The 13,379-nt window shown below is 34.9% G+C and overlaps 2 protein-coding genes across 2 annotated transcripts in view; both read left to right on the top strand.

Moving 5' to 3' along the window:
- LOC139982309 (uncharacterized) overlaps positions 1-13,379 on the top strand; it is a 540,410-nt gene that overhangs the window by 115,535 nt on the left and 411,496 nt on the right. The gene's annotated exons all lie outside the window — the stretch shown is intronic.
- Positions 8,759-11,131, top strand: LOC139982532 (uncharacterized; the record flags this gene model as incomplete). The annotated part of the gene is made up of 2 exons (XM_071995425.1): positions 8,759-8,824; positions 10,892-11,131. Coding segments are annotated over 2 exons (306 nt in total), but the record flags the coding sequence as incomplete, so codon positions are not given.

The following is a 13,379-nucleotide window of genomic DNA, read 5'->3' as shown; positions in this document are numbered from 1 at the left end:
AGATAAGCAGCTTAACTTAATATGTGCCATAATCACAAACTAAGATAATGGGCATGGGTGTAATTTGATTTCTAAAAGCAAACGGAGGGAGGGGGATCCTGGGCAGGAGGTCTAAGGGCCTGTTTAACTCACTTTTGCGAGCTTGTGTTGTTTTATAAAGACGCTAGAAATAATATGATGCAATATTTATAGCTTATTTTCAAGTACTACTTGTGTATTTGAAAATGTACTTATTCTATCTGCAAACAAAAGTTTTGTCAGATTCAATGATCGACATTAAAAGTAACAAATGGTCAATCCTATCGTTAATGAAGGGCTGGCCGGCGCCCATTGATACTCTCATAGATGGTAAACCGTCTAAGAGAGTTTCTCTCAAAATTCAAACACAGGCAAACTGGATAACCTTAACTGACATACGCCTATATGGTACTGTCACATTGGTACTAGTAGTATCATGCTAGTACCATAGTGCGTTAAAGATAGAATCGTCACACTGGGTCGATAATTTTTATAGCCTTTGTAATAACATTATAAATAAGTCAAAAAATATCGCAGAGTTGCCAAAACTGCTGTGGTATAACCAACCAAATTACCGACAGAATCGGATTAAAAGCAAACTCTGTCTGGGAAAAAGTAGGGTGTGGCAATTGGTCCCCTTTCACTATGTAATCCCGCCACCGATCGTGAGTATGGTATATTTGCAATTATATCAAGATTAAAACCGAAATTAATTACATATCAAATTTTTAGCCATGGTTTGTGGTATTACTCAGCATTGATATGAACGTATTATGTAGCTGAGCAATTACATGTTGTATTATGTCTAAATTATTGTATACATGTTACCTATGTTACTGGCCGAACCAAAAATACATATCTATTAGTAGCTACTGTTTTTGTGCGTGTGTGACTGTGTGGAATGCGAGTTGACCGGGGTAAAGAGCCACATGGTATCAAGTTTGAAATTTGATATGGAATTTGATTATATTTTAGTCTAAGAATTAAAACAACTATCCAGTGACCTTAATTGACATAGTTTTTACAGTATGTGTTAGATCGTAAGATAAAGATACCAGCTGAAATACTTCTAGGTAAATTGTGAGTAGCTTTGGAGATAATATAAAACGTAGAGAAACACCTAACAAACGTCTTGCCCATTAAACAAAAAAAAACATTTATTTTTTCTTCAGATATGAATAATAGCAATTTCAGATTCGATGACATATTTTGAAAGTAATAAAGAAAATGTAAGAAAAACAAATATGAGCAATTGTCAATATTATATCATTAAAGCAAAAGCACTTTAAAGTTATTTACAACATAATCTTAACCATTTCCCCAACTATATTACATGCAGCTAATAAATATTACATATTATTGTAATATTGTGACGAGCCCGGCTCCTCCGATAGTGATACTATATCGGGACTCGCGATAGAAAGGTACTGGGGTTATCTTGATGCCATATTTATGCTTCTTCAGGAGATGTCTCGAACGGAAGAAAACAATGAGTTCACACAAAAACAAGTTGACGAGATAGGATTTGATTATTGATTCGGTATAATTTCTTCTCTGTCGATTCTCTTTACAAATACAACTAAATTACAAAGATTTGACTTGACTCCGTCAATTAAAAGGAGTGATGAAATGGTAACGAAGCAATGACGAAGCGACGAACTGATCACGGAGCGCTGACGGAGTGATAAATTTCTGACGGAGTGGGTAAACTTTCGGCCCCATGCCCTTTTATACCTTACTTCTACAAAATCCCTCTGCGCACAATCAGTAGGCAGCCAATTACCTGACCATCCTGTATTAGCTTAACGATTTAAAAATAAGTGCGCTGGCACTGATCTGCCCTGATTGGTTGGGAGTTTGGAAGTCCATCCCCTTTCTATAGAAACTTCCATACCACGTGAGAGAACCTTCTCGAATGTTCCACAGACATAATGGAATCTATTTTGGGAAAAAGGCCCTGTACCAAGATTCAATAAGATAGTTAAAAACTTCTCGTGGGAAAACTGAATCCATGACCTAGATAAATACATAAGAGGCCTGTAAGGTGTCTCGATGGAGTGTTTCGGTAACATCAAAGAGATGGTATCACTATTTCATAACATTATGTATTTGTTAACAATATCAAATATACTATCGCAACTTAAGCCGGGCCGAATCTTATACGTTATCCTCTCGAATTCACTCTAAAAGGGGCCGGATCAGCCAGAGTTTCCAACGAAAACTCACATTACTATAAGTATCATTTGAATTACTTTATCAAACTTTGCACCCCTGAGAACGATGTTTCTGGAAAACTAGCAAAGACAGAATAGCTATTGTCACTGCTATTACCAATCTCTTTTAGAAATCTTCTTAACATTTACATATCTATACGAATGAATCGTAATGACATTATTATTATGATCATTATTATCATGGTTCCTTATATAGCGCAAATACTATAAAATATATATATATACATATGCGCTTTACATGATGAAGAATCATAATATAATAAGAAAGAAAGAAAATCATCTGATTACCATAGACAACATGAGGCATGAAGTAGTATTGGTTTTGGGGGTAAATTTTTATAAGTCTCCCAGAGTTTTCAACATTGTGACATCTTTATATGTACTCTGATATGTTATTTGTATAATATATACGTCTACTATGAGGACGAATTGTTTGCTGAATAATCCGACAAACTCTGCTTTCTCTTTACGTGCAAATTCACTACCCACATAAACAGTAGTTGATTCATCTTAGGTTCATTGACCCATATCCCTGCGGTCAGATAAATTAGAGGAAACCACTACCAGCTGAATGGTGGGGAATGTCTGTCACATAGTCAACTGAGAAATTGGTCATCTCAAGTATATGCAACCCAGTTAACCAATATTACATTACAATAAAGCGACCATACTATGAACAAGCAATATCAGTTTTGAGTTTTTCAGGTAACATAGCTGTCTTATCTGCTTTATCTTTGAGTTAGCAATATTTTCCAGAAATTGAATGGTTTACACTTGAACAGATTGAAAATAAACTTTTTTTAAGAAGGAAACATTTCCTTCACTTAGCGCATGCGTTAAAGTTAATGTATAATTCCGTTAAACAGGTGGAATTATATACAAACGCGTGTAAAAATACAAAATTTATGTTCCCTTGTTCAATGTTGTTGTTGTTGTTCATGTTGACATTAGCGTACAGTATTTTATTTAAGAAATGTAACAGTGCTTCCTAAACGAATGTATGCTTCTTCACAACAATATCAAATTGTGAACAAAATGAACGATTTATCACTGCCTAAGTACGTCGCAGGAGCAATTTATTAAGTAGGATTTTACAATTGAAGGATTTGTCTCTTCATAAACAAGGTAGGCCTGCATATTTACCTCAAACTGGTTCTCAAAAAAGTTTATGTGATTTTATCTTAGTCTTAGTTTTAAAAGGCCAATACATTTGAAAAGTGCCAAACTTTATTATTAATATATGGTTAGTTACATATACTCTAAAGATTATAACAAAATAATGGTTATTATATAAAGTTATAATCAACAACCAATAAAAAGCAAATAACTCAGCCCATGTCGTTCCAAGTAGCGTACCTACATAATGAAGGATTTTGAATACATTTGTGTTACCATACAATGACTGTGACAAATGATACATTCATGGTGTACATTTCTATTTTTCTTCTGGAAAAAAAACTTAAGAAAAAAAGAATGGCAACGATAATGAAACTAATACAAAACAGGTAAGAATTAAAAATGAACATATGAGGGTTTATCACTATAATATATTTGGATTGTTCTATAGCTGAGTTATAACCATGATTGCCTTTTTTTTAATATGAATCAAATAAATGTTCTTACATTTTATTTACAAGAACAGTTTATTTGATTCTCATTCAGGTGTTAAGAACTGTACCACATAGAAAGTGATACAAGTATTACATCATATCATCTCTGATGTGGGATGCTATACACTGATGTATGAATGTTCTGTTGACAACAATATGTTGATTACGTCAACCTTCTTTTGGTAATACTGTTTCTTTTGTTAATCCTGTTTTATAAATTCTAAATTATCACTCATCCAAACTAAATATTATGCCATATTTTAACAAAATAACATGTGTCACATTGAACTAGTTGTTATTCATAGCGAACGTGTTACTTGCTACAAAAAAAAGAAAAGATTTCTTCTCTTTAAAAGTGTGATACTTCTACTGACAACATAATTAATGGTTTGTCGGCTAGATTAGTAGTCCAGTTACTTTTTGTGATGACACTCTGATGTTTGAGTTTCGTCAAATTAAAATATAACAGTAGTTTAACAACGCCAACTGGGCTGTCAGCGTTTGGTTTTAGTGCATTTTGAAATGCGTGTGTTCCAACAAACAAACAATTCACTTCAGTGAATTTTAATACAAAATAAGAAGACCTTTACACAAGAAACAGTATTAGACTGTATGTTGAATGGAGTAGTCAGTATTATACTGTATGTAGTATGGTGTAGTCCCGATATATAAAGACCCTTGAAAGGAATCACGAAGACATAATACGAGAACATTTAAAACAAAATTATAAAATATAAAAAAGTGCATTAAAAAGAGCACATGCATTACACATTTAGCTTCAATGGACATTGGGTTCATTTCGTAGTATTATGCAAATCTACGGTCGAATCAAATAGGTGTGTAGGTAATCTTTTTATTCAAATAATGAAGTACAAGTTAAACAAACTTGTAGGAACAGGAGAAAATTGACCCGTTGCAAAATCTTCTTCACTTTTGCAAGTGGAGGCAGGAGTGTTTCTGGCCCCTCGCATTCATTGAGGGAAACGTTGCACTCAATGACACAATACTTCAAACTTATATTAGCAGAAAGGTATTTCAAACATCAAATTTTATTTTTTTCATAATGCTTTAATCTTCAATTTTATGTTCTTTTTATGTGTTATTTATAACTTTCTAGAACATTCCAAATTTGAGTCACTACATAATCTACAAATGTCTTCTAGTGGTGAAAACACTAGTGGTTTTCTGTCCAACACTTTTGTATAGCTTGCAGCAATGGAAATTTGGCAGCTGACTATTAATATCTTATGACATTGGATTAGAGATCACGTGACAAAAAAGTAGCTTCTGCTTTTTACACATGTATAAAACAGATGAGAATGCTGCATCTTTCTTTTTTTACAATGAGCATTAATATGATATTCAACGATGTTGAGGATCGATTATATTAAATAACTGCTCTTGTCTACTACTTTGGGTTGTCGTGACTTGTCTTAAGACCCTTTTATATACCTAATTAATCATCTAAATATGAATCTGCTCAATTTGAACTGTAAGTGTCTGTTTTTCAGGGGAGGACCCCACACCCTACATGTGAAACAAATTAGCAATCGTAGGAACACTATACCCTTCCTTCTATTCACGCCCTTACATAGACGTTCTTGGCCCTTCCTATCACAGCCGAGGAATACTTAGTAAAGAATGTGGTGAGCAGTGGGCCATGCATACTCCTATTCCGTCATTCGAGGGAAACTGGTTCAGTTGTGGGCATGTTTATATTCAGTCTGGGAAAATTACACCTGCATCACATGTTAGTTACACAACCTTACAACTTCACACAAAAATTCGAGATTAGCTATTAGCAAGACCATGCGTTTAGACCTTTTTATATGTTTCAAGATTTCGTTTTCCTCTTGAGACTACCCAGGTCTGCTGCCATGTGGTATCTCTGTTGAGAATAAAGTAAGATCAACTAGTGCATAATGATAACTGACATATCTAAACACTCTAATATCATTTATAGTACATAAAATAGTCTCCAGCACTTCTAAGTTAATATATAAATAGATTGACATTTTACGATCATATCAGTTATGTGTTTTAAACATATTCAAATCAATCTTTTAAGAAGCATTAATGAGTTTCAGATTGAATCTGTCACGAGGAGCCGATTGATACATTACTGTTTTGTCCTCCGTGGAGTGGTCTAATGAGAGGGGTATCGAATTCTCATTTGGGTATCAATTCTGTGTTTTAATTTATATACAATAATTTTACACATTGTAAGTTAGTCTGGTCTATGTTAGCCTCGTTGATAATGAAGCTTTATTAAAACCTATGATCGACCAAAACGTTCGTAAGTTGTAAACATGACATGTCGTACCCTTTCGAGCATTCTTCCCAAAATAAAAATAAATAAAAAGGTTACACCATTGCAGAAACAGACCAAAACAACCCTTGTTCCTTTCATGCTGTCACTTGGCATTGCTATTTTTTACGACTGAAAATTCTTCATAATTGTAAATGACTATGCCGTTACACCTTCATTTCTCATTAGAGCAGTAACATAAGTGTTATTGAATCAATCTAAGGACTAGTAGCAAACACTACAATGATGAAGGTTTGTCTAACGTTTTTAGATATATAAACGTTTAATTGCAATTGTTTAAGTAATTTCATTAAATGGAAAATGTTAAAGTTGATAACTGTTATGATCTACACTTAACAAATAAACTTAAATAAAATGGCTTACGCAACTACAGCAATGTGTCTAAACAGTAAAGGAATCAATATCTTAATTTAATTGATTGGTCTAAAGGGTCATCGCATGTTTATCATTGTTTCAAATGACAATAATGATCCATGCCATTAACAATATTCAGAGTTACCATATCAAATTTGCATTAGCATTCGTTAATGTTGTTTTAATTACAAATTCATACTTTAAACCTTGATATTTACTTAGATATACAACAGTTTCACACGAGTGACATTGTAATTATTTAGGTGTAATGCTGCGGATATAATGATACGTTCTATGTTTGGATGAAACCAAACCTTTCCTTTTTTTATGTTTGTTTGTAGTATTTTGAACTTGCTCTCTTTTAGCACTATTTCCTTACCTGTAGCGATGACGGAAGTTTTTTACCTGAAGAAAATCCAAAAAGAAAGAAACTAAGGTAAAAATGAGATAAAACATTCAAATGCCCTCACCGTCACTCCTCCCCGCCAGCAGAAATTATATTTATCCCAAGACTGCTCTAAGCGATGAATGCAATGCCTCTGTTTAACTGCGACTCCTTCTCTCACAACACATAAAGCAATATATACATATAATGAATAGCATCAATTATGAATCGACTTCCTATCACCATAATTAGTCTTTAACTAATATAAGGTAGTTTGTAATCACACAAAAATTAGGCATACAAACCTCTCGAACTAAACCGTCTCATTTATATAAACAGTATACTATAGTCCGCTGTAACATATAGCCACATTTTGATACCAAGATAAGAACCTCAAACAATTAAATTAAACTTATTATTTCACTGGTCCGCTGCTCATTTTACCTGCCATTCTTCCACAAACATTCTGATACGACTATAGACGTGTTAACCTAGACTTAATAATGTTAACAGACAACAATAATGATATACCCACATTCAGATTTTGCTATTCACATACCACCCTATCCATCCTACAGTGTGCATAAAAAACCTTCAAAATAATGAATTAAAAAGAATTTAAGTTGTCGATATCTCATAGTTGTACGAAAGAGGGACATTTTAGAGCCAGTACTGTTTCAGATGTTCATATTTAAGATATGTAGCTCGAAAGTCTGATACGAAATATTTGAAACACATTACTAAGGCAAAATGAATGATCAGTTCAGTTCCTTGGTACAGTTTTTCATTTTAACGTTTAAATCCATCGTTTGTGCATTATAATTTTTTGATATTAAATAATGTTATTTGCCTCTTAAATAACATTACACACACCCACCCAAAGTGTCTGCATAGTTTATTTGTCTGCCTAAAGCAAGTGGCCAAAATGTAAATTGAAAACAGAAAACTTTGAATTTTAAGGGATTGTTTATATATATGTTGCTTTTACTTTTATTTATTAATGATGCGTATTTGATTATATGATACCGTAAAGACGTCGTGTTATTCGACCAGATTTTGTTTAACATGTACCAACGCCTATATGTAAAATGTGTATCGTTGGAAGTAGTTTGTGTTTAACCAAAAAATAAAGTATAAATGTTTACTATGGAACATGTGCTAGGGCTTTAATTGATTTTATGTGTGGCTATTAAATCTGGACTGACACAGGTATCTCACTGTACACATGTATATGTATGTATCATACTGACCGATTTACTAAATGAAGTATAATATTCACTATTTGCATAACATTACCTCTTGACGATATTCTGCTTCTGTCAATTCATCTCCAATGGCTTTCGTCTGTAAATAAGGTAATATGAATGGAGATGAGAACAAATACAAGAAACTTTTAATTATTTTCCCAGTAAACGATAGTCTTGTCCAGTAGGAATAATATAGATATAGATAGCGAAATAAGTAACTGTATAAGTTTGCGAAAAATGAAATATATCGTTAGCAAGTATGAACAGTTTCTTGTCCTCCTCCTGCTCCTCCTCCTCCTCACCAACACCACCACCATCAATACTTTTACATGAAAATCATCACCATCATCACCTACCACAATCGTTGTCATCATCATCATTATCACCTTGTGATCCCACGATCACCATCATATGCATCATCATCATCATCATCATCATCATCATCATCATCATCATCATCATCATCATCATCATCATCATCATCATCATCATCATCATCATCATCATCATCATCATCATCATCATCATCATCATCATCATCATCATCATCATCATCATCATCATCATCATCATCATCATCATCATCATCATCATCATCATCATCATCATCATCATCATCATCATCATCATCATCATCATCATCATCATCATCATCATCATCATCATCATCATCATCATCATCATCATCATCATCATCATCATCATCATCATCATCATCATCATCATCATCATCATCATCATCATCATCATCATCATCATCATCATCATCATCATCATCATCATCATCATCATCATCATCATCATCATCATCATCATCATCATCATCATCATCATCATCATCATCATCATCATCATCATCATCATCATCATCATCATCATCATCATCATCATCATCATCATCATCATCATCATCATCATCATCATCATCATCATCATCATCATCATCATCATCATCATCATCATCATCGTCATCACATATGATCCCATCATTATCATGATGATAAGCAACATGAGTATTAACATCACCATCATCACCATCGTCATCATCATCACCACCACCATCACCATGATCACCACCATAATCACCACCATCATCACCACCATCATCAACATCACCATCATCACCAACATCATCACCACCATCACCAACACCATCACCAGTACCACCATGATCATCATTATCACCATCATCACCATCACCGAAATCATCATCCTCACCATCATTAGCAACAAGATCCTTACGACCATCACCACCAAATCATCCCCTTCACCACCACCATCGTGATTTACCATCATCATTCCCACCATCACCATCACTTTCATCACCATCATCATAATCACCATCACACACATCATCACCATCACCATTATTACCACCATCTACACCATCACCATTACTACCAACATCATTACAACCACCACCACCATCATCATTATCAACACCATAACTATAATCACCAACATCATCACCATGATCATTAACAGCATCACCGTCATCACCACCACCATCACGATCATCAACATCACCGTCAACATCATCACTATCGTCATCACCATCAATGCCATCACAGTCATCACCATCACCATAAGATTCCACAATGATCATCATGATAATCATCGTGATTGTTAACATTACCTTCACCATTACCACAATCATCACCATCAACATAATCACCATCATCAACACAATTATCATCACCATGCACCAACAAAATCATCATCACTATCATCTCCACCAACAACATCACCACCAGAAATATCATCACCCCCACCATCAGCAGCATCACCATTCCCATCATCATTCCCATCACCATTATCACAATAACTACCATCATCATAACCTTCATCATTTCCACCACCGTTTTTACACTCACCACCACCAACATCACCCTCAACTTCATCACAATCATCATCACCATTACCACTACCATCACCACCATAAACACGATAACCATCACCGTCACCCATCATCATCATCATTATCACCATAATCACCATAATCACCATAATCACCATAATCACCATAATCACCATCACCGTCAAAATCACCATCGCCATCGCCATCGCCATCGCCATCGCCATCGCCATCGTCATCGTCATCGTCATCGTCATCGTCATCGTCATCGTCATCATCATCATCATCATCATCATCATCATCATCATCATCATCATCACCACGATGATTTCACCATTACCACCATCATCATCACCTTTCACCAATACCTTTAACACTATCATCATCACTATAAGCATCATCATCATCATCATCATCATCATCATCATCATCATCATCATCATCATCATCATCATCATCATCATCATCATCATCATCATCATCATCATCATCATCATCATCATCATCATCATCATCATCATCATCATCATCATCACCACGATGATTTCACCATTACCACCATCATCATCACCTTTCACCAATGCCTTTAACACTATCATCATCACTATAAGCATCATCATCATCATCATCATCATCATCATCATCATCATCATCATCATCATCATCATCATCATCATCATCATCATCATCATCATCATCATCATCACGATGATTTCACCATTACCACCATCATCATCACCTTTCACCAATACCTTTAACACTATCATCATCACTATAAGCATCATCAACACCATCATCATCACCAACATCATCAACACCGTCATCATTATCACCACCAATATTATCATCATCGTCATCGTCATCGTCACCGTCACCGTCACCGTCACCGTCACCGTCACCGTCACCGTCATCGTCATCGTCATCGTCATCGTCATCGTCATCGTCATCGTCATCGTCATCGTCATCGTCATCGTCATCGTCATCATCATCATCATCATCATCATCATCATCATCATCATCATCATCATCATCATCATCATCATCATCATCATCATCATCATCATCATCATCATCATCATCACATTTTAGAAAATTTTAGCAATAAAACGCATGCTTTTACTATCGCTCGACAATGCAAGCAAATTGAATATTCTTACTTCGAGCACATGTAACAACAATACACATAGAGCAAACATTCCGTGCTAAGGATAATGATTCACCTTCATAATACGCAACTTCGATCGATAATCTCTTCAAAACATTTATTTCGTCCGACCCGTCAATCCCTAACCCTAACTCTCCCAACCCCCATCCCCATTCTACCAATCCCTTACCCCCACCAGTGATGTCGTTGTGGTGAAAATGATTACTGAATCATTTACAGAGTGATATATTCTGATTCATTGCCCACCTTACTACTCTCTATTACATTATAAACTAACAGAACCGTAAATCTGTACACAATGTCGACTGTTGTGAGAAATATCTCAGATAACAAACATCTCGTTGACAGCCTTTTCAAAGTGTACTTCCTTCTAAAAGCATAGTGAAGCGGCACTGTTTATCTGTCACCAAACGTTGGTATACCTCAAAATCCCTTATATCTTATATCGATGACATATCACACAATGAAGTTAGTAAACATGCTTATTTATATCTTAGCTTGATGTTACTTCTGCGTCACTTAAATCGCAGAACATAAAAACTTCTGAGCTGTTTCCGCCATGATAAAGTTAAGTGGGTGCAATATAATAATAATCTCCAAATTTTCCTTTGAAATGACCAGCATTGGTTTAAAATAAACTTCCATTCGGTGGGTCTCTTTTAGTGAATTAAACCATCAAGGGTTCCTATTAAAATAAACGATGAGCGATCATTACCGGGAAGAGTAAAGAACGTCCAAAAATCAGCTCCCAACAACCAGACTGGAGATTTAGTATGTAGTACCCTTCGCCTGGTCCATAAGGCAGCCAAAAAACTAAAATATAAATAAAAACAAAGCAGGGTTAGGGTAGGTAATCAGTATCAACAATAAAAACAGATGATACAAGATAGAACGGCATTCAATTTTATAATCTATGTTTGGATCAGGTCAAACTTCCAAAGATTTCGCTACTGAGGCACATACAGTAAACAGTTGAATTCCGTTTATTTTTTTCATGCTAAAGGAAAACCTGTAAACTGATTGATTCATACAGTTTGCTTATCCGACCGGTCAGTGAAACTAATTTGATATATTTCTTTGATTGTGCCAGTCCATTAAGTTTCGTCTGAAGACAAGACTGGTTACTTGAAGATTGAGGAAACGTACAAGAAGAAAGACCAATGGGAGCAATCAGTTTGTCTCAGTGTTTTTCTCCAAAGTTAAATGTGTGATACCAACATAGTTATATCACAGAAATATATCTATAAAATGTCTGGTTGCATTCCAACACTAAACTATTTTTAATGTAGAATGGTCTAGTTGCCATCATTCGAGACTTGAGAAGACGGTTAAAACATATTCGCAACTATTCAGCATTTGTCTTCTTATGTGCATTAATTGGATACAATGCGTACAATTGTGTACAATGCTCATTTCAAACATTGTATGTGCGTTTGAAATGTAATTTATACCAAACCTTACACGGATCGCTTCAAATATGTTTCATTTTCAGTTACTGAAATTGAGATAGCAGATATCTGTAAATGTATGTTTTCCAATAATTTATAACAAGTTTTGAGTTAATGTATATTAACATTCTTTTACCAGATATCTTAAGTTATTAACACGGAAACGTCATGTTTAATCTGAATTCATGTTTCAGATCTATCTCTGATAGTTATAACATTGCAGATGACAACAACAAAAAACAAGTTAACGATTAAAAAGCAATCATATAACCTGAGCATTTGTCCTTAAAGCGTGAGTTTTGCATACAATCCATGATCCTTTATAGACAGATATCGGTAAATTGATCAGCGTCATGATGTGGAATATCCTGATGGAAACATTAGCAAGCTACATTTTTCTTGTTTCATGTTCGCTTTTCACCTTTGTTCACTACCAGTGGTACCGCTTCCTTTATATTACAGCTAGGAGCATTATTTCACGTTTTAACTCAGTATTTTGTTGTTATTTTAATTTATTCAAGCCACACCGCATGTATTTAGTCCAGAGCGGCTTCAATGGGAACTTTGTAAGTTTTTGCATCAGATTCAGGGTACCGGCTACGTTCATGTCAGATATCACTGTACTGTACTAAACATGCACAGCCCTGGTGATCTATTCCTCACTCTCACAAACCCACTAAACTCAACACCCCCCTCCCTGCTTCAACTTTCCATGTCCTGTTAAAAATTTCCAC

Source organism: Apostichopus japonicus, chromosome 16 (assembly GCF_037975245.1).
Source record: "Apostichopus japonicus isolate 1M-3 chromosome 16, ASM3797524v1, whole genome shotgun sequence".
Lineage (NCBI taxonomy): Eukaryota > Metazoa > Echinodermata > Holothuroidea > Aspidochirotida > Stichopodidae > Apostichopus > Apostichopus japonicus.
The sequence above is the reverse complement of the archived record's forward strand: the minus strand, read 5'-3'. Positions and strand labels throughout refer to the sequence as shown.